This window comes from Chelmon rostratus, chromosome 10 (assembly GCF_017976325.1).
Source record: "Chelmon rostratus isolate fCheRos1 chromosome 10, fCheRos1.pri, whole genome shotgun sequence".
NCBI lineage: Eukaryota > Metazoa > Chordata > Actinopteri > Chaetodontiformes > Chaetodontidae > Chelmon > Chelmon rostratus.
Window position 1 is genome coordinate 15,548,982 of NC_055667.1, and position 20,682 is coordinate 15,569,663.

Sequence of the window (20,682 nt, forward strand, 5' to 3'; positions counted from 1 at the left end):
ACAGGAGAATAGTTTTCATAACTCAAGTGTTTTGTACCAATTCGGTACTAATTATCTTTCACAGAAGAAGAAATGTGTATTGTTTCAGTTGATTTTCTTGGTTAGTTTATTTTCTCACTCTCTGTGATGAAGTCCCCTCTCATGATGTCATCTGTTGCACAACGTTGTGAAACTATACAACTCCCAGAGATGTGCTGGGGAGGAGGGCTGTCAAAGGGATCCAAACAGGCTCGGGTCAGCCCTGGTTAATGATTTACATCACCTACAGCATTACTCTCCCGTACTGACTAGGTGAGAGTAATAAGAAGAACAGGCCCTGCTTATGTAGCCGACATGTAACAGTGATTCTATTGTAGAAGGAGATGGAATGGCCTCTGAACGAAACGTCACAAGACTGACAAGGAGACTTAAACCCTCTTATTCCCAACATGCCCCTCGACTGCTGACAATATGCTCCTGTTTAATGGCATCGATTAAAAGCCTAAAACTGGATCTGGAATCCTCCTGGACTCCCAGTTACATCTATTTTTGAACAGTTGTCAAATCAGTACTGGTCAGTGAGGTTTGATGCTGAACTCTTGCAACACTTACATCCACTTGGGTTCTTTAATGCTCTGAATTGACTGACTGAAGTGTAATTGGGTATAAACGTGACAGGACAAAAGTTACAGGACTGGTTAGAGAAAGAAGAAGGACAGTTGAGAAACGTCACCACCTCGCCAGCACCAATGTGCTAATGTTGTCCCTACATATGGCCACTCGAGGGCAGTAATACCACAGCCATGGGCATGTTTTGTTGTTACATGTCCTGTGAGTTTATGAAAGCTGCTCTGACCACAAAAGGTCATTTCACATGTTAGTTTGATTAAGATGAATAATCTTGGCAAAAATTTAAATAAAAATTAAAACTCTAGATAGAAAAAACTACACATATTTGTAGCAACTGGTGTTGTGCCTCAAAGCGTACAGTAGATGACAGATTGCCAAACATCAGCTGGATTTCCCTGGTTTCTTTCTGACAAGTAGAAACACGTCCATATCTCAACCTGCCGACACAAAGTTCTTTCCCTTCCCCAGGGAGCTCTGTGACGTCGGTGGAAATCAGGTGGTCCATTTTCTTTTCTTGCTTCTAGAAAGACTGACGGAGAAGAAAAAATAAATTAATTCAAAACCTGTCAGAAATAAAGGCAACACTCCTTGAACTTTAAAGAGGTCAACTCCCTCCTTTTTTCTTTTTCCTTCTTTTTTTTACCAAACCATTGTCCTGTTCAAACACAGGAAGCAACCCTTCATCTCTCTTGTCCTTCAATACTTTCCACCTCTGCCTCAGCCGCTCACAAACTGTCTGGATGGCAGACTCTCCAGGATTATTCATTTCAGTTTCCAGAATGGTTCAGCTGCTCTTCATACTGGAAAAAGAAACTGAATGGTCATTCCAGTGCTCCCTGCCTTCTAAATTCTTCTTTTTCTTCCCCACCTCTATGTTGTTGTCATCATCTTTGCCTGATTTTAAATTGATATTTTTACATTTTGTTGATTTAGTAATATTGATATAATACAATGGAATTGGGATTGTCCAAAACCCCACAAACACATATGCTCACATATCCAACTACACTTGTTTGCAGCCCCTAGACAACATCTAACTATCTAATACTGACCCTGTATCTCCCGATAATTCACTAAAATATATGTTCTTTCTTTCTTTCTTTCTTTCTTTCTTTCTTTCTTTCTTTCTTTCCCCTAATTAATATGGCTTATCTCCTATGTCTTATTTGCCTCCTGCTTGGACATCTTGTATCCTCTGTTTAATGGCTCAAGATTAGGAAAAAAAATGCAATGGAACTAATAATCATTTATGCTGAGAAAATGGCTACCTGACTACACAAAACAGCTATGGGAGAAATATCCTTGTTGCTGTGAAATAGTCCCATAGATCAGACATGCAGTTTGCATCTTATAAAGGAGAGTTTCATGGAAAATTGGGAGGAATAAAAAAAGCTTGTGCAAAAAAAGGTGGGATTCGGCTCACAAAATGCATTTACACAAATTGGCCACTAGATGGGGCGCCTCATCTTTCTAGAGAGCAAACCGCTGAAGGTGGTATTTTAACCAGAGCCAGTGACAGTGAAGTAACAGGCTATATCACGAATTTTATGTAGACATATTTGTGTGCAGATTTTCTGTTCCATTGCTGTTTACGTTCAGCCTTTAATCTATCATTGATCTCTGTTGGTGAACAAGGAGTTGCATCTGTTTGCCAAAACATGTAGGCCTACAGTACAAGCCGAGAAATAACCAGAGTGCTTAGGAAGACAGGTCTCTAAGCACCGATCACAAATGACACATTTAGTGTGCTTAATAACCGAAACGCTGTAAAAGCAACAATTATCCCTACTTCCGGTAGGCCAGACCCAGATTTGAGGTCACACTTTGTTACTACTAGCTGCCTTCTGTCCCTGAGCCAATCAGAGCAAAGCAGAAACAGCATCAATCCACCTGTTGAACTGTCACTGCATAAACGTGTAGTTATTATCTAAGACTCTAAGCCATATGGATTCAATTCTCCGCCAGGTGAGCAGTGGGCTATACAGCACTAATGTAGGGATTAAAATGTTTAGTTTGCTCGGTTTGTTTACTTTGAACTTTTTCAGTTGTACATACAGTATGCCGATATATCAAATTAATACCAAAGTTGGTAAACAGGAAATTCTTAAAATTGGGCAAGCTAGTCGCTTTTTGCTAGCAACTAGGACTTTTAGCTAGTAGCTAGTTTAGCTAGTGGATAGTAACAATTAGCTAGAACTAGTAGCTATTAGCTAGTTGCGACAAGGAAGGTGTTCAAATCGTTTCAAGAAGAGATGTTGGGTCTGATTAATGAATTACTCAATAAACAAGCTGAATTCATCCCTTTAATTAAGCCACATTTATTAGCAAAAATGATCAGTAGACTATTGTTCTGAGTTTAAGTTACAAGAGATAACAAATAATATTGGGTCTTTCAATGTGATTTCACAAATTCATGATCTACTGTATTACTATTACCTGATCCACTATAGAAATAAGTGAGCAACTTTTAAATTAAAATTTCTTCCTAAAGCAAAACATAATTACAGGTGAAACAACATTCCCTTCAAAATATCTTATAATGTGTCTTCATTTTCCCCAGAAATCATTATTTTTAATATCTATTCAGTTAATCAATAACTTAATGCAGATATACTTCTGTGGTAGTATTTTCTTTATTGGATATTGGTCATTATTCAAACACTAAAAATGTGTATAGCATTTCAATAAAACTGTTGCAGTTTTGGAAGAGCAGTGGAAGCAGGGTGCTTAAAAAATGGAGATAAAGGGTAATTTAATTAGTGCTGTAATTGGGCTAATTAAAGGAGCATAATGAGTAAATTAAATTATTAAATGAGTGGGCTACCTTTTCTGCTAAATGATTGCAACATTATAGTATTGAAACCCCTGTGCACCAAATTGAGGTGAGTAAATACGTAGCAATTAATCTCTCTCTAAGACTGTGTATGCATGTGTGTGTGTGTGTGCATGCACCAATGCAATGAAAGATTTAGCTTTATACTTTTAGATAATGTAAATATCTGGCATTTCACATATTCGTGTGGAAATCTGTCTGCACATACAAGCAACTGAGCTGCTCGTGTTATCGATTCCGGGAGAAATAACAAAGTGAGTGTCCCTGCGTGAACTGGGTGTGAGCACCAAAACACACTGTTATCAGATTCAGCTGTCACATTCAGTTAAAGGCAGACCAACATCACAGCTGTGGCACAGGCTTTTGAAACTCTGCATGATGAGCAAGCACAATTAGCATGTATTTGCCGCGAGAGCTACTGTATAATGCTCCACTATTTGGCGTTATAAGTGGTGAAGGAATGTCACAAACTTCTCTCTTCCTGTGTGTGCATGTGTTAGTTTGAAATGAAAATGGTCGCTGTGCATTCAGAGTACATCTGCCTCTGTACAGTACAGTCTAGCTGTGACTATATTTGTCCTCCCCTCCTTCTCTTCTCTCTCTTGCAAGGGGACAGGAGAGTCAAGAGTTGGACGGCTGCCAAAAGAGGCCGACCCGCCATGCAGCTGAAACTTTTACAAGCCAAGCAGGAAGAGACACGGGGAGCGATCGAAGAAGAAAAGGAGGAAAAGAAAAAGTGAGAGAGACATCTAAGCTCCTTTCTCTCCCTCTCCCTGTCTCTCTCCTTTCTGTGTCTGTCTGTCTCTCTTTCTTTTCTTATTCCTTGTTAAAGCCATACTGTATTTGCCCGCCTTCGTTGGCAGGGGGTAAGTGTAGGGCGGCAGGGGGGTGGGGGGGGTGCTCTGGGTTCAGAGAGTTCAGCTGAGGAGAGAAATAAATGCATAAACAACAAAGGAGACGTGACGTCAGGTTGAGGGGCTGTCCAACCTGCTGGCTGACTCATGTGGAGTTTAAGCAGAGAAGCTGGACTATTGTGGTCTGTTTTGTCTCCGCGGTGAGTGTTTGAGGATTGGAAGAACCCTACAGAAATGTGTGTGTGTTTGGTCAGTTTGAGGACTCAATAACTCAGGTATTACAGCAGCTGCAAACGAGGAATTAACTGTTTCACCTACCAAAGACACAACAAGCTGTGTTTTTTGTCTTCTTGGTTGATGTAAGTCTTAAAATTAGGGGAGAAAAAGTGTTTGTTTGCAATTTAGTGGCAAAAAGTATTCCTGCTTTGTAGAACCACGCTCAGCATTTTCAAAGTGACGTCAGCTCAGAGGCGAGCTCTGATTGGTTGGCTCGGCTTGGGATACCCGCTCAAACGCCAGTGATGGGTGTGCAAGCAGGCTGTAGAGAAGGTCGGCCATTTATGAACAGACGGATTTATGTTTTCTCTCCTAATGATTGAGCTCATCTAGAGGCGACAGCTAGCTGATCCAAGATCTGCATTGGTGTTCGACTGTCTTGCTGGTGTGAGAGAGCAAAGGGAGACCTGGGAAAGATGCCAACGGCTGGGGTGGGGGGGAAGTGACATTCTCTGAAATATCCACCCTCCTCGCTCATTGATTCATTTAGCTGAACTCCCTCAAACCCCCTCCCACTTAGGAGGGCAGATATTATCCCCCGATGGAGGGAGAGGACAAATTGACGGAAGGATAAAGGGAGACGGCGAGAAAGCAGGCAGAATAAAGATATCGAGAAAGACAGTGACCCTCCCGGGACTCCTCTTTGAGGCGAGAGAACTTGACAACAAATGTCCATCAGTTTAGAGTTCGAGTCTGAAGCCCGTTTGGGCTTTTTTGATCTATTGATTGCGATAATGTGGTGGGATGGAACAATATGGCAGAAGTGTCGGGATCTGCTTGTCTCTCTCGCCATCTGTCTGCTGTTGCAGGATGGTATATAAGTACAGTGCAAGGTGAGAGGTGTGTTTTGGATGTTAAATGATTAACATACAGATTGTCAGAGCGCTCCCAGCTGCCGTCCCGCTGTTTTGTGTCACCGCGTCTGCTCACGACAGTTTACGCTTCTTCTCTGTCTTTTTCTTGTCTTTCTGTGTCTCACTCTCTTTCTTAACTCTTTTTCTCTGACTCCTCCTCTTTCTGTTCCCCCTCTCTCGCTACAGCATGTCCCTCCCTTCCTCTTTCTGTGCCCCCACCACCTCCTCCCCTCCTTTTTCTCCCCTTCCCTCTTGGCAGCAGTGCCAAAGTGGGCAGGCGGACCGAGGCAAACACAGCACAGGGCAGAGCAGAGGGCGATCCAAAGGCTGGCGAATTGATTATGTGTATGTTTGTGTTTTGAAGTGTCCTCTGTCTGTCTGTCTGCTTGTGCGTTTGTGTCCGTTTTGGTCTCACACAACCGCAAGTAATGTGAGTTCCATTGTGAGCCTGTTATGGAGCTTTTCTCTTTTTGTTGTGCAGTGTGTTTGATACCGTGGCTTGTGCGCGTTTTGTGTGTGTGTTATAGGGATGTGTGTGAGCAGACGTCCCTCTGTCACCCTGTGTACGGACAGACGCACTCACGCCAGTAGGAGGGGATTGTGGGAAGGGGGTGTAGCTCTCAGAGGGTGTGCTCTACTCCTCTCTTTTCCCTTCTTCCCGCCATCACGGCCCTCTTCTCCTCCAGTCCTCCGGCCCAGCCCGCCGCTCACGTACAGGCTCCAGGTATTTTTCTTTTTTATCCTGCGACACCTCTTCCCGTCTTTCTCGCTGCCCTGTAATCTTTCTCCTCCAGTTCCTCTTGCCCTCTTCTCTGTCCTTCATCACGGTCTTCCTCCTGTAAATTTGTCTATCATCGTCGGTTGCCACGCTGCACTCCGCTCGCCGCCATTTTGGCTCAATGGACATAGCAGGAGAAACTTTTCTAGGGCTCAGAGGGACTCCTCGACTCCCTGCTGACCATCTTCTGTGTCCTGCTTCCATTATCTCTTTTTTTCTCTGTCCTTGTACCCTTCTTCCTCTCCCCTCTCTGCTCCAGGACAGCAGGCTCTGACAGGGTGGTGAATCGCCTTTCTGTAGCTTTCCGTGCCGAACAGGTGTCTCTTTGTAGAGTGGCAGGAGGAAGGTCAGGCCTTCGCGGTTACTTTCTGACCTCAGAGGCTTGACCGAGCCAGAGAGCTGTCGCTGTGTTCAGGTCAGTATAAGTTTAGCCGCTGACCAGCGTTGAAGAGCCGCACTCACAGGACAAGCGAGACACTCAGGTTTCTTATCATCCAGAGCCGTTGTGGTAGATAATACGAGGGCAATATTTACTTTGTTTCTCATTCCCTTCATACACTGTTTGCACTCTCTGCCACTGTGACAACTCAGATATGTGGCTGTTGTTTCACACAAACACGCATCTGTGCGAGAGTTTTTATGTTTCTGTGATGTAGGGGTGTGACAGTTTGTTAAATGGTGGCAACTGCAATGTTTGTCTTGACACACTGTATGGTAGGCTGCAGTGAGTGATACTTTGCACTTCAGAGGAAACCGAGGCAGAAATGAAACCGAGTTTCAGACAGACGGACAGCGCTGTAAAGAAAAAGGGCAGGTTGTTGATCAAAAATTGCAGTTTAATGTTGGTGTCCTGCAGCAGTTCTTCCTCATTTTAGCAGCAAAGCTGTTGATTTATTTTCGACAGTATGACCTGCCTGTCGAAGAAGAAACAAAATGCAACAGCGTTTGTCTAAATTGATGTGTATCTTACTCAGCTGTAAGAAAACAAGCGTATTATTCGTATTACATCGCATATTTTGATTACCGTCTCATGTCAGAGGCCAGAATGCCATGAAACGAAAACAAAATATCGATGTTTCCCTCTCCGAATGAGATAAAACATGATTTGAAGTCGATCCAATACCCGATTTGATCTTTAAACCTACTTTTAGAGGGGAAATTAAATACGATTGAATTATATGAAATATCTGCATATTGTATGTACAATTAAGAATCTAACTGTACTGCTTATTATCAGTACTGTATCTTGATCTAAATAAGGGTTGGTGTTAAAATGGCGCCTTCGTGCCACGTGTTTAAGAAACAGTGAATAAGGGCAGACCCTTTCAATGTGCCCCTCACAATTTGTGAGTATACTACTCCTCGTTCCTCTGCACCAGCCTCCGTCATTTCGAATCGCTCAGCTGTGGCATTAAGTGGCCAATTCGCTCATAAAGACCCAAAAGGACCTCTCTTGATGTATATCGACATGTGACAGCGATGAGAGGAAAATATTAAGACGGAAGAAACTAGAGAAAAAGAGAGAACAAGGGTTACAGAGACAGAAAGAGAGGTAGGAGTGGGAGAGCGCTTTCCCCGCCCCTCTCTTATCCTCAGATGAACTTATCGTGTTGCCTCATAATGTTTCTGAGTTTTTCTCCTAGAGGCAGTCAGGCTAACTTCCTGCATACAGCCTCAACATAGCTGATTGGCTGATATCTTGGCTGACCGGCCGCGGTTTGCAGCGAGGCAACAGGAAGTTTCTCTTCTCATGCAGGAAGCTGCAGCTGTTTCGTCCTGACATACGCCACTTTGCACCCTTGCACGCATACTCTTTGTATACAGGCACGCTAAATATACGAGCACGGGCTCTACGAAAGGGCATACCTTTCAGAGTGTTTTTGCACACGTGCATGTGTGTGTGCATGTGTGTGTGTGGCTCTGCTCTGCGTGGCATTGGTGAATGCTGTAACATGTGGGCGTGTAGCAACATGCCAGGCCAGGCATCTGAGCTATCAGAAACATTTGAAACCATGGTAACCACACATCTCATCAGCACATTAGCAAAAGCATAGACAAGTGGAAAAGAGGAGAGGGGATAGAGAGAGTAGATGAAGAGGAGGACAGCAGGCTTTGATGCATATTTTCTTCATTCAGAGGTTGTAGAAACACATCTGGCCGTCTGGGTAGCTGGAGGGAATACTGCAGCCAATACATCAGTGGTTCAGAATCAGCTATTATTAGCTGAATCAGAACCAGCTAATAAGTCTCTTTATCTAGAAGAATTCATATACATGTTTTAAGAATGTGTTTCTAATGTTGTGACAAACTAACTGGAGAAGCATAAATTGAAAAATTGGAGATTTACTCAAAGTGTGTGCCCTGCCACCTTTTTCAGTACTGATTATTCACCTTAGCTCCACTCCGCTGTGGGTGTATCTATGGCTGAAATGATTGTTGGACACTGTGATAGTCAACACAATGGCTCCCTTATACTCTTGCCTTATCTGGGTCATGCTATCTTTTCATCAAACGCGTTACCCGGCATGTTTACCTACCTCTTACGCCTGGGAGTCCAACATTTGCGTGTGCAGCCCTCTATCTAGCAAAACACAGCAATTGATGACAAGGGAGATTTAGAAAATCGGGATCAGTCAGAATGAGCTTCTTTCATGCGCACGGGTCAAACAACTGTGCCGTGTTGTGCCTGCGTGGTTGTGTGTAAGCACACGCATATGGCAGCGCGCTTCTGTCCACGTGCATACGTGTGAGCGTGAGCCTCGTGTGTTTGCGTTTGGTTAATGAGGATATACAGAACATCAGAGCGGGCACCGTGCCAAGTGGGCACGGAAGAGGCTCTGCGCTCCTGTCCTTCGTCTTTTAACGTAGGAATCAGGCATTCCTCAGAGAGAGGGGTGGATGAAAATGCAGGTATGATAAAATCGCCATAGCGCTCCATTGGGGATCAGCCCTCTTTCTTGTGTCTGCCACATGCCCGGACCCAGTTTTTCCCTAGATTAAGACTGGACACGAGTAAGACAAGACATCCGTTTGCATCTTGTTAAGTGTGGGAATTCTTCATCCTTCCATTTATTGTGTGGCATACTTCCTTTGCCAACTCCAGCTCCCCCACCGCTCCTCCTCCTCTTTGCCCACCATCACCACCTCCTTCCTCCCTCATTGAAATTCTGCCTGGCACACAGACACTGCCCATTCTTGGCATAAAGCTCAGAGAGAGAGAGAGAGAGAGAGAGAGAGCGAGAGAAACACACAAGAACCTGTACCAATCGTCTGGTGCCCCGTCCGTTGTGTCTGCCAAGCATTCATCCCGTCTCGCGGACCAAGGGACCAGGAAATCCAATAGGTATTTCCCTGCCTCTGCTTCCTGCGAAAATCTGCTCCAATTCGGAGGAGTTTTGTTGGCAGCTGAGTGCGCTGTGTGTGCGTTTGGGGATTTGCTGATTAATTTGTGTGTTTACGTCGTTTGTATTGAGCGAGGAATAAATGCGATGAATCCTTCCATCCCGCCACAGTGTGGGCGAAGACGCTAAGGCCTATTGTTTCCATGATATCTTTTGCCTTAATTTTCGCATGCTTTTATTTGTTAAAGATGGCGCAGCAGTGGTGGCTGTTCACGTGTTTTCATAGCACAGCAGACTTATGTTAGAAGTTTGGAAAATCTGCATAATAAACCGCCATTTTGATTTTGTTCTTTTAACTTCATCCAAAACCGAGCGGGACGACTGGATTTGGAATGTAGCAGCTTGTTTTTTTAGGTGTTCGTTTTATAATTTTCTTAAAAAGGCTTTCCCATTTTATATTTACGGCGATATTAAAATGAATTTATTTTAAGCAAACACTGGACGTTGTCTGAAACAAATATGGGCTTTATAGTCTAACTGCCACGTAAAGACAGATTGAATAAACTGTTACTGTTTACCCTTCTGTGACTAAAGCAGGAAATTGTCTCCAGAAAAACATACCGTGTTTGGTCACAGCAGAACAGCGTTATCCGGGGGCAAGAGAGGACAATGTCCTTGGCTTACCCAGAATTCTTCTAATATGAATTTACTATCATTTAGCCACAATTCTGCTGTGACGGACACACAGACAGACGCTCTAATAGGTAGATGAGATTAACTCAACAGTCCACATTTCTTGTCTTTCTTCAAGATCCTCTCAGCCGCCTCTTGGGCTGGAGGCACGTTTATTTTGGTGCTGCTGACAGAGAAAGTGGTTTGACCCAGCCGAGCCTTGTGTGCCCCTTTTCTGTGCCACAGACAATGTCCACGATCACAGCCGAAAGAGCTCACATGACTGACCGAGTTTGGCCTCAGTGTTTCCAAAACAGTCGGGAGTTGTGCAGGAAATGGGACGCCAATTTTCGCAAATAATCCATAAGCACAGAATCCCCCGCAAGCATTAAATGTTTGTTTTATTTTTATTTTTTTCATGCAAGGGCATGCTCAGATGTCCTGTTAAATCTTCATTAATTTGACACATTTCCCCCAGCACACTGTGTTATATCACTATTAGTCTGTACCCCTCGTCCCCCGAATACAGCTCTCGTCAGGGGACGTTTCTCGGCGACCAAACAGAGCCCGTAGATCTGTCATTGGCACCGTGGCAGAGTTGGGCATCATGCCAACACCCCTCCACCCCCTTCTGTCTGTCTGGTCTTCTGTAATCAGACTAGCAGGGTCTACTGCATGCTAACTATGGGCTGGTCTGGACCAAGTCTCAGGGGTTGTGGCTGTATGCTAATTTATGCAAGCAGTGTACCTCTGAACCCCTTCTCTGTCTAGCTGAGGCCCAGGTCTGGCATTTAGTCTGGCACTCATTAACCCTTCAGTCTCTGCCATGTTAACCCGCTGGCCCATCCAACCTTTATCCCAGAAGAGTTTAGCCATTAGCTGCCTGAGGATGAGCAAGGCCTTTCTATTCTGAATTCAAAAAACGGTTAAGAATTAAAAAATGCAATCTGCTTGCTCAGTGAGAGTGCCAAAGCTGAACTGTTACTGGTCCGAGTGAATTCACAGGAACACGGAGATGCTGTACGCGATGATGCTTTTTCTCCGTGAACTTTCCAGCTGTCTGATAAGTTTTGGTAGAAGTGCTCTCTTACTTTGTACCCGCTGGCAGTGAGGGAGTCGTCTGGATCTGCTGGCTTCGTCACAGTGCTTGGCACAAGATTGATTCTCCATCGCTCTCGATTGAACAGCCGCTCTTTCTTAATCGTGAGACAGCAGGCTCGGAAAAAAAAACAAACTCCTAGGTAGACCCTATAGTGCTTTTAAGCAGACCTAAAATGGCCGATGTGCGAGGCGCCATTTTGTGTTTCCTTGTTGTGTTTTGGGGGGCAGAATCCCAGCCTTGCATTCAATCAGAGGCAGCTGGTGGAAGCCATATTTGCAGGCATCTGTGTGTGTACCTCCGTCTGAGAAGCAGCAGCCAGCCTACACAGGGATAGCCCGCTGGAATGAGCTCAGTTTTTGGCAAAAACGGAAACGAATTCCTGGCACAGAGTCGAGCAGCTCTTTTTTTTTTTTTTTTTTTTTTCCTCTTTCGATCACATGCCAGAGTCTCAGGAAGCCAGTGAGTTGTTTGTTGGGCTTTCACACATTAGTGCTCTCACTTTCCGATGTCTGCTTACCGTTAAATTATTTGTCTTTGATTTATTTTAATGGGACGGATTTCTTAAAGACGTTCAGCTCCACATTAAAAAAAGAAGCTTGGTTGATCGGCGAGAACGTGCCAACATGCAAAATCTCACAGGGTCTCCTTTTGTTAAGAGGTGATAAACGTTCTCCAAATCTTGGCAATTGAAGACGTGTAGTCATGAAGCACTCGCAGTTTTCAGCCATAAGTCGAGATTTTGATCCATTTCCAGCAACGAAAACAAAGAATCAGACACAGAGAAAAAAACTGAACGATACGATTACACTCCTCTTTGCAGGAACTGAATCTGAACACATCAGTCGGAAATGTACCGTTAATACACACTTCAAAAACGACAGTCCTGCCCGGTTTTATCTTGCATGTATTTTACAGAGAATAGTTAATTAAGATAACCCCCTGTCTCTTTTTCTTTGTACCATTGCAGGAGAGTTACCTTTGTGGATCTTTGATGCTGAAGCAACGTGGATGCTGTCCTTGGGCCTGAGGTAGTAGATTGAATAGTTGTGGGGTTGTGTGACCTCTTTTTGAGATAACTATACAATCTACTGTCTTTCCCAAGGAGACAGCTGAGTCAGCCACTCGCCGACTGTCATCTCCAGATGGGCAATCATGCCGTCCAATCAAAACATACGCTTGCAGAAATCAACATAATGCGCCGTGACAAGCATTGTGTCTTGCTTTGTTTTGCTAGAGCAGGTGGATGAGGTTTCATGTTCCCCCACAGGACGTGAACGTGTGGTGTGTTTGATTTGAGCTCTGTCAGGGTGAGGTAGTAGGTTGTATAGTTTGGTGGGTGGGATTGCACCCTGCTCAGGTGATAACTATACAGTCTATTGCCTTCCCTGAGGAGCTCACTGAACACGCATGAATGTCCCAACGCACTTCTCGTGGCAGAGTGTCACATTTATTCATACATTTCAGGAAAAAAAAAGAGCAACTAAATATGTGCTGTTAAAGCTTTGCAATGCATTGATTGAAGCTGTCGTATGATATACAGAAGAAATGTACATCTTAATAAACCCACACTTGCCTCAAATCAGTTGTCCAAAAATCAGTGAATGAAAGATCCTGACATTGTTTGTTCGTCATGTGCTGCAATTCTGATGGTGTCGTGGTCTGTGTGTAGCAGCTGCTGTTGTGTTTGTTAGTGTCGAGCACCCTCTAGTGGAGATTCATGAGATAGCTTTGACTCAAATAAAGTTTGCAGACGAGGGGTAGGTGACTAAGAGTGCAGGGTTTCACTCAATCCAGACACTACACTCAGACACTCACTGGCTGCCTGTATGTTCTCAGCTGATTGTCTCTAATAAAGCCTGAAATGTCTGGTGGACACAGTGATCGTCCCATTTTCTTGTGTGTTTGACTAACTGCCTTCTGACAAAGTCCCACAAACTCAAACCTCCACCATACTGGACTTAAAATGACCTGTGGTCCTCCGTTAGGGCCTGGTCTTCCCTCCTGAGTGGCAGGTCTCTGTGTGCTCGGCTACCTGCTCTTGCTCGGCGAACTTGCTCGTCCCCATGGCAACAGTTTGTGTTCACGAGGAAGCGCTTCCATATTTGACTGTAGGCCTGTTGGATCTTTGGGATGCGATAAGCGTAGACCACAGGGTTGACCGCTGAGTTGGCATGAGACAGGAGAATACCTGGAAAAAATGGACTGGACTGGTAAGTATTGTGATCTATATGATAGATATAAAAAGCCTCTGGGAGAACTTTGCAAACAATTCTCTCGAGATTAAAATAAAAAAACGCAGACTGTGAGGACTAGAAAAGCTACTGTCACCTGCCTGTATAGAGTGTCCCCTGTGTGACAGCTTCAGGACCATGAAACAGCAGCAGGCAGTTCATCAGGTGCAGAGGAATCCAGCAGCCAGCAAACAAAATGAGAACCAGAGCCAGGGAGCAGGCCAGCCTCTTCTCCCTGAGCAGAGAGGCCTGGGCTTGAGGACAGCTCTCCTTCAGACGGCCCTGCAGGCTCCAGAAGATTCGAGTGTAGAGGAGGGTCATGACCAGCAGGGGTGCCATGACGCATCCCAGGAAGTTAAAGTAGACCATGAATGGGAGGGAGATAACGGAGAGGAAGGTGCAGGGTGGAGACATGAAGGAGGCGGAGGATGTATTGGTGGAATCAGACGCTGGAGAGGAGTAGTTGCGCCAGCCGAACAAAGGGGTGAACCCCAGTAGACAAGAAAGTGTCCAGCACACAAACACGGCCGTCCATGAACGCCTCTGCGTGGCCAGGGCCTTGTATCTGAGAGCGAGGGTTACAGCAGAAAGAGGGAATGAGAGAACAAATCAACACATGTTGCACATAAAGCTTGTCTATCTGCAAAACCAGCATGTCAGAGAGCAGATCTCACCTGAGCGGTGTGTGTAAGCGGAGGTATCTGTCTATGGCGATAGCCAGCAGCGACAGCACGGAGGCCTGAGTCAACACCAGCACGACGCAGCTGAGCAGCAGGCACAGGTCAGGGGTCACGCTCACCCAGCCGTCCAGCAGTACAGCGAGCGGCACAGCGGCTACACCCACGAGGAAGTCAGCCACCGCCAGGGAAACGAGGAAGCAGAAGGTTGGTTCCCGCAGGGAATCCCGGACGCCGATACACACCGCACACACCACCAACACATTGCCAAGGCAACAGGCCACAGCAATCAGCACTTCTAGGACAGTGTAGGCCACCCAACTCCATTCAGCCATCGCTGAAGACGGAGACCAGGGACGACGGAGAAACTGTTAAGTGTGGTGGAGCAGGTTTCCGTGGACAGGTGGGATGAGTTCCTCAGCGAGGTGAGGTCCAACATAATCCCGAGTTTGCCGTTCAGATGGTGTGTTCCTGCTTCCAGCTCTTGGCTTCAAATGACCAGATGATCAGATTTTATATGCAAACATGCATGCGCTTCCGTGTGCACACACACCAACAGGCGTGCACTCCATGGAGACGCCATCTGTATTTCATCAGTGAGTGAAAATCCTTTCTTCGCTCCGATAAATGTGCCCCAGTAGCTTCAGAGGAGAGGACTCCCGAATGAGCCGTGTCACATTTTTCACAAGCCTTCCACTTGAGTAAAAGTAGGAGTACTGCAAAGTAGAAATACTAAATAACAAGTAAAGCAAAATGAGCTCAACTCAAAATCACAATGTTAAATGAGTCATTTTATATGACTAATGCATTCATTTGTCAGCAGCACTTTAATGTTGCAAACTAATATGAACGACTTTATCATAATGCATCACATCTTAGAAGTCGATCCTAAATTTTATATATAAAATCTAAATCTGCCAAGTATGTAGGAACTAAAGCTGTACACAGTATGTCCCTCAGAAATGCAGTGTAGTAGTGCAGTATAGAGTAGAATAAAATGGAAATACTCAAGTTATCCTGCACAGTCAGTAATGACAGTCTGTGTGTGTTGCATATTATGTAATTTGCTCCTCTATCATTTGGTCTTCAGCACATGTGTGTGGCCTCATCATTTGACTATGAAAATTCAATTGCTTCACTTTTGCAAATTCATACTAGAAAGTAGCACTGCACACCCCAGACGTGTTTGGTGTGTGGACTTTGTGCGTGTTACTGATTAACGTATCTGTTTTTAATGCCGTTCTTTTCAACGCATGCTAACTTTGCATACAATTCTGTCGATGGGTGTGTACGTGTTTGCTTCGGTTTATTTGGTGTGTATGCGTTTGCCTGGCTAATATGCACGACACAGTACGTCTTTGTTCACATAGACAGACAGAGACAGAACGTATCAGGTGTTCTGAAAATATTTCCAAATTCATTTATTCATCTTAAAAAAAGATATGTTCAGACTGATCACACACAGATCATGTTTACACAATCTAATTTTCTTAAGAAGTTTAAAAAATTATCTTGCATCTGCTGAATATCACAAAAAACAGAAAACCACAACTTTTATCTTAAGAATGACTTAAGTTCTACTTATAAAGTAGATATTATGTGATAACCTTTTAGATTTACAGAATTTTTTAACACCAGCTGACTTTTCACACAATGAGTTTGCTTCTTTGCATCACCACCAACATTTCCTGGTCCTTCCTTATACCATCTCCTGTATGGTCCTGTATCTGCAGAGACCTCTGACCTGCAGTGTTTCATCTTCTGGCTTCTCAAATACTCAGTATTCATTTGTTTCTGCAGACTATAAAATTAAAATCAGCAGAAGGGAACATTGATGAGAGAACCACAGTGATTTCCTCTGAATATCCATTGTGCTTATTCTATTTCTCTGCTTACATACACCCTCCATCACAGTCCTCACACAGTGTTAGAGTGTCCTTGAAGGCCTCTCAGGGTCTTCTCATCGAAGCGGTAGGTGAGCTTCCTCTTCACCTTCTGAATCTCACCCGTGCGGGAGTAGTTCCTCAGTGCCCGAGCCATCTTCTGATAGGTCATGGTCTTGCGGTTACCCTTCCGCCGGCCCCACAGCTGTGCCAGACGCTCCTTGTTTTGGGACGAGAACTGGAACGTGCCGGCGGAAGACTGGACCCACCAGATGCAGCTACGCATTGATGGCGTCTGGAGCATCTCAAAGAGGAACTGGAACAGCCGCTCCTTCCTCTTTCCTGCAAACGAGGAAGGGGACGTAAATACAAATGTGAGATGTCAATGACTCATACATGTGTCCGTGGGAACATGCATGACACAGTTTGGTGTGTAGATATGTTGAAGCTTTGTGTTGTTGAGAGTCTTGGTGCTCAAGTGCACACACAGAGATGTGTGTGGGTGTGTGTGTATACCTGAAAGTGGGGCGAGGGGCAGGGAGTCTTTCCTGCCCCCCCTCTCAGACGACGGTGAGGGGGAATCTTGGTATTCCTGGTACTGGGAGCTACTGGACTGCGAGTCTGAGTCAGTGTATGCAGGCGGCTCATAGGAATATGCAATGTGGTCCTGAAGCAGACAGATATAAAAACATATCAATAATTCACAAGTCTCATAAATCATGAATAGAATCAATCAAAGTCTAAATTCAGCCTCAGGATGCTGTAATGTGTCACAGTGACGTGCAGTTTTATTCAGATATGAAAGAGGTAATAAAGGTTTAATTTACGAAGACACTGACGTCCTTGAACTCACCCATTGGTTGTCATGGGGACTATGCCAGGCTGGAGGCAGGGCTTGATCTTCATATTCCTCATTTGGAGTGTGAGAGCCACAGTGCCACTCATACGGATGCTGACCTGACCAGCTATTCTCTGTGGAGAAGCAGGCAGAGCACGCAGTCAGAGAAAAGATGTAGAAATAAACATGTACCTGCATCATCCGATTATCATTGTCTTCATCATCATCATCATCATCATTGTCACCTTTACACTAACCTATGATTCTGGTTCCCTGATGGGAGTTTGTGTGCGTCTGTTGCCCCATGGCGGATGAATGTGCGTGCGCAGGCTGGACCTCCAGCGAGTGCTCCTGCAGGTACTCCTCGATGACCTCCAGGTCCACCTCGGGGCAGGAGGAGGGAGCCGCTCCGCTCCAGGCCCCCCGATCTCCGCTCAGCCTGATATTGGTCACGTAAGCCATCTGACGGACAGAGAGCAGGACAGCAGTTTTCAGGAGTCACACATGCTCAATTGTTTGTTTGTGCGTTGCCGACAAACAGAAAACACGTACGATGGGCAGCATTTGTCTCGTGTCAGCCGTAGCCTCAGGTGTTGCTATTATCAGACTGCACACCTGCTGTTCTTTTTCAGGAGAACCTCTCGATGCTCTGATGCCCACTATTGTGCTGTGGTGCATCATACAGTGACTCATTTTTAATCTGGGATGCACTCATTCATCATTTTTAGAAGAGCGGTGATCTATCTATGAATCAGCCATTTTTAACATAATATTGAACGGCAGTGATCATTCTGGGGAAATGATTCATTTTTTCCATTTGTGTTGCATAGATTTCCAAAACGACACAAACTAATGACGTGCACATGCAGCAGTGAACTGTTTGATATTCATCCTGATCTGAGCTGTGTGTTGTGCTTGTGTCTTGAAAGGTCAGGTGTGACCGTGTGTGTGTGTGTGTGTGTGTTAGTTTGACTGGCAAATTTATGCAAGTGTTTGGCCTCATCAGCAGCAGCTGATGTTCAGGTAACAGTGATGTGCGGCTCACTGTGGCTGCTATTCTTACAAATAACCTTTTACCCTCAGCCAACACAGTTACAGTTAACAAGATAATATTTTATGGCACAACATGACTGAGTTGGATTAATATAAACTTAAACTGGAAAAAAAGCAAACAACGAATTTAAAAGAAAATAATATCCAACTCACCGTCTGCATTTCTGCCAACATACTTAAAGGACAATCTGGAAAGAGACAACACAATAATGACAAACCAGAATCAAAACTCCCATCATGAACAGAGAAGTGGAAGCAGCGGTCACACACACTTCTCTAACTTATCTGACACTGATGACACAGTCATATGACAGCAAACGACAAATAAACCCAGTCAGACCCCCAGTGAATGAGCACATGGAAGGGGATTTCTGTACCTTGACAAGTCGGAGGTGTACTCCTGTTTCGGCGTCAGTGAAGAAGTATCCTGAGGCACTGGAGGGTGGAGACGCTGGCATGTGAATGCTCACCTGAATGATGCTCCACCTGGACATCACCCCTCTTATAAGTCTTTGCACACTTTTGGCCAAGCCCCTTTGGAGTGGGAGTGGTTTACAAAATAAAGGTTGTCTTTCTTCTCAGACTGTTTGCCTATTTAATATAACAGCTTTTTTTTCAGTGTTTTTAGCTTGTGGAGTTCTCTTCCATGGAATCAAAACATGTGGCACGTCTGTGGTTTCTTATCGTTTTGGTTTGCCCGAGCAGGGGTGCTATGGAAGATAATGGTGTGGCTCTACATCCAGGTGGAGTCGAGCATGACACACTCTTGCAGAAACAGCAATGCAGTGATAAGAGATGGAAGGTATGAGATTATTGGAGAAATGTGTATTTCTGCCTATATGTGTTGAAGACAGACGGATGTAATAACTGTAATGACCGCTGAGCAACTCCCATACTCACTTCACCTGCTCACATATTTGCATGCATCCTACAATACAATCCACTGCAATGTACAACTTGCTGAGCCATACCCACTTTTTGTGTTGGCCTCTGGCCACATCAATGTGGTGCCGCTCACAAACCACACATCGCCCATGTGTGGGGATGACAATTAACCATCTGTGAGCCTTATATAAGCAGACAATAAATAGTTTACAACACATTATACTGTAATTAACAAGCAGATCTTTGAGGTTTGTGTTGTGAATCTACAGTATTATAACATATCTTATATAATTACACCTTTATGAGAGTATATAATCATTCATCATCTGTTTATATACTATATCATCTAGTTGCGAAAGCTTCGCTGTAGAAGTTGAAGTTGTTGAACTGTCATCACTAAAAAACACCTGCTCACAACTACAAACCATTCGCAAAACATTTAAATAGTACTTACAATTAAATGGGAGGGGGGAGGCGTGAAAATACCGTTAAATCTCTCATCAGTTAGTGGCAACATCTTTTCTTTTTTCCCCTGGCTGTAACAAGCTCATTCATCATCCACTTGGCTTGGCACGCCACGGCCATATACCCATCTGACTCACAGAAAATCCACAACACTTCTAAAATATTGATTTAGACAATGGCTCAGCTAACTGTCTAGTTAGTGAGTACAAGTCATGTACAGTGACTCACTCGCCCGTTTCAGGCTCAATTCAGTGGACGTAATTGTAATCTGATAGACAGTCATTTTAATTGCATTTCTAGGGCTGCTACATTAAAATGACATTTTTCTTCCTAAACCACTGTGGGAAAGCAAGCAGCCACAGGTATTGCATCATAACCCACATTAGGAACACATGATGTCATTCATAGTTCACTTTTGCGATATGCTGCACTGTGAGCTGCGAGTGAGCATGTTCCTTTTTGCTGCTGTTACGTGTGTTTTTATTTCAGACGTAGATTCCAGGACACTACTGGTAGTGCAACATGTGTCTTTTTGGCAGGGTGTGTGTCGCTGAGGGATTTCCCCAAACCCGTCTAGCTCTGGAACGCTTGGAAGAAGAAGTTGTCCACCTGATCTCAAAGAGCCTGCTATTTAAACATAGGGTTTTGACACAAATGACACAGTAAGCCAGTTCTGAGACTTCTATGCCAGTTTGGTGCCTCAGTACTTGACGTGAAAACAGTGATTCAATCAAGACATTTTGACTGAATTTGAATTCAAAGCCTGGAAGGCGAAGTTTTGCCAGTAGCAGAATTTACATTGCATTCAACCTCCTCCTCTTATTTCAGCGGTTTTCTCCAGATTAGGGAGCATATTATGAAAACTATTTGTTAGATCCGTGTAAGTTTCCTGTACACGGGTACTTTCTGTGTGGGCTTACTGTGTTTGTAATGCACGCATGTGAGTTTCCTCAAACTGTCCAAAGACATGAAAGGTCAAGGTCAGGAGAGCTCTCGCTGTTGTGTGACTGTGTTCACCCTCTGATGGGTTTTTGCACCTGTCTGAGGTGTTTCTCTGCAATTCATGCTGGGATGAAGCATGGCCATGTCAACGGATTTAACCTCAAGAAATAAACAAAACAGCAATGAATGTTGTTATAAATGCCTCTGACCCAGGTATTTATGGCCTGATAAACAATGATAAGTAATAAATGTAATAAATCCAAATGCAGTGCCACTGTAGCATTTGACCTCCTTGGACTGATGATATATGATGCGCATGTAATGGCAGACAGGTATTTACACCATGCATTTTATTCCTGAGCTATCGTCTCAACGTGATTAAAAACTGT

General features: G+C 44.3%; 1 protein-coding gene, 1 long non-coding RNA gene and 1 pseudogene across 3 annotated transcripts; 1 reads left to right on the forward strand and 2 right to left on the reverse strand.

The window, feature by feature from the left end:
* Positions 1-5,702: 5,702 nt before the first annotated feature.
* LOC121612370 lies at positions 5,703-13,212 on the forward strand. Its single transcript, XR_006007140.1, has 3 exons — positions 5,703-5,771; positions 5,954-6,150; positions 12,287-13,212. It is a non-coding gene; the product is annotated as an uncharacterized LOC121612370 (long non-coding RNA).
* LOC121612352 lies at positions 12,758-14,562 on the reverse strand (annotated as a pseudogene).
* A 1,064-nt stretch (positions 14,563-15,626) lies between these two features.
* Positions 15,627-18,515, reverse strand: LOC121612355 (transcription factor Spi-B). 2 transcript variants are annotated; one of them, XM_041945186.1, is made up of 6 exons: positions 18,379-18,507; positions 18,155-18,189; positions 17,206-17,410; positions 16,964-17,082; positions 16,627-16,777; positions 15,627-16,452 (listed from the first exon to the last, which is right to left on the reverse strand). In XM_041945186.1, the coding sequence occupies exons 2-6, from the start codon at positions 18,173-18,175 to the stop codon at positions 16,145-16,147; spliced, it is 804 nt and encodes a 267-aa protein (XP_041801120.1). In that variant the 5' UTR covers positions 18,176-18,189; positions 18,379-18,507; the 3' UTR covers positions 15,627-16,144. The 2 variants fall into 2 exon arrangements, with proteins under 2 accessions (XP_041801120.1, XP_041801121.1); XM_041945187.1 differs by having other exon boundaries at positions 18,155-18,515.
* Positions 18,516-20,682: the final 2,167 nt, after the last annotated feature.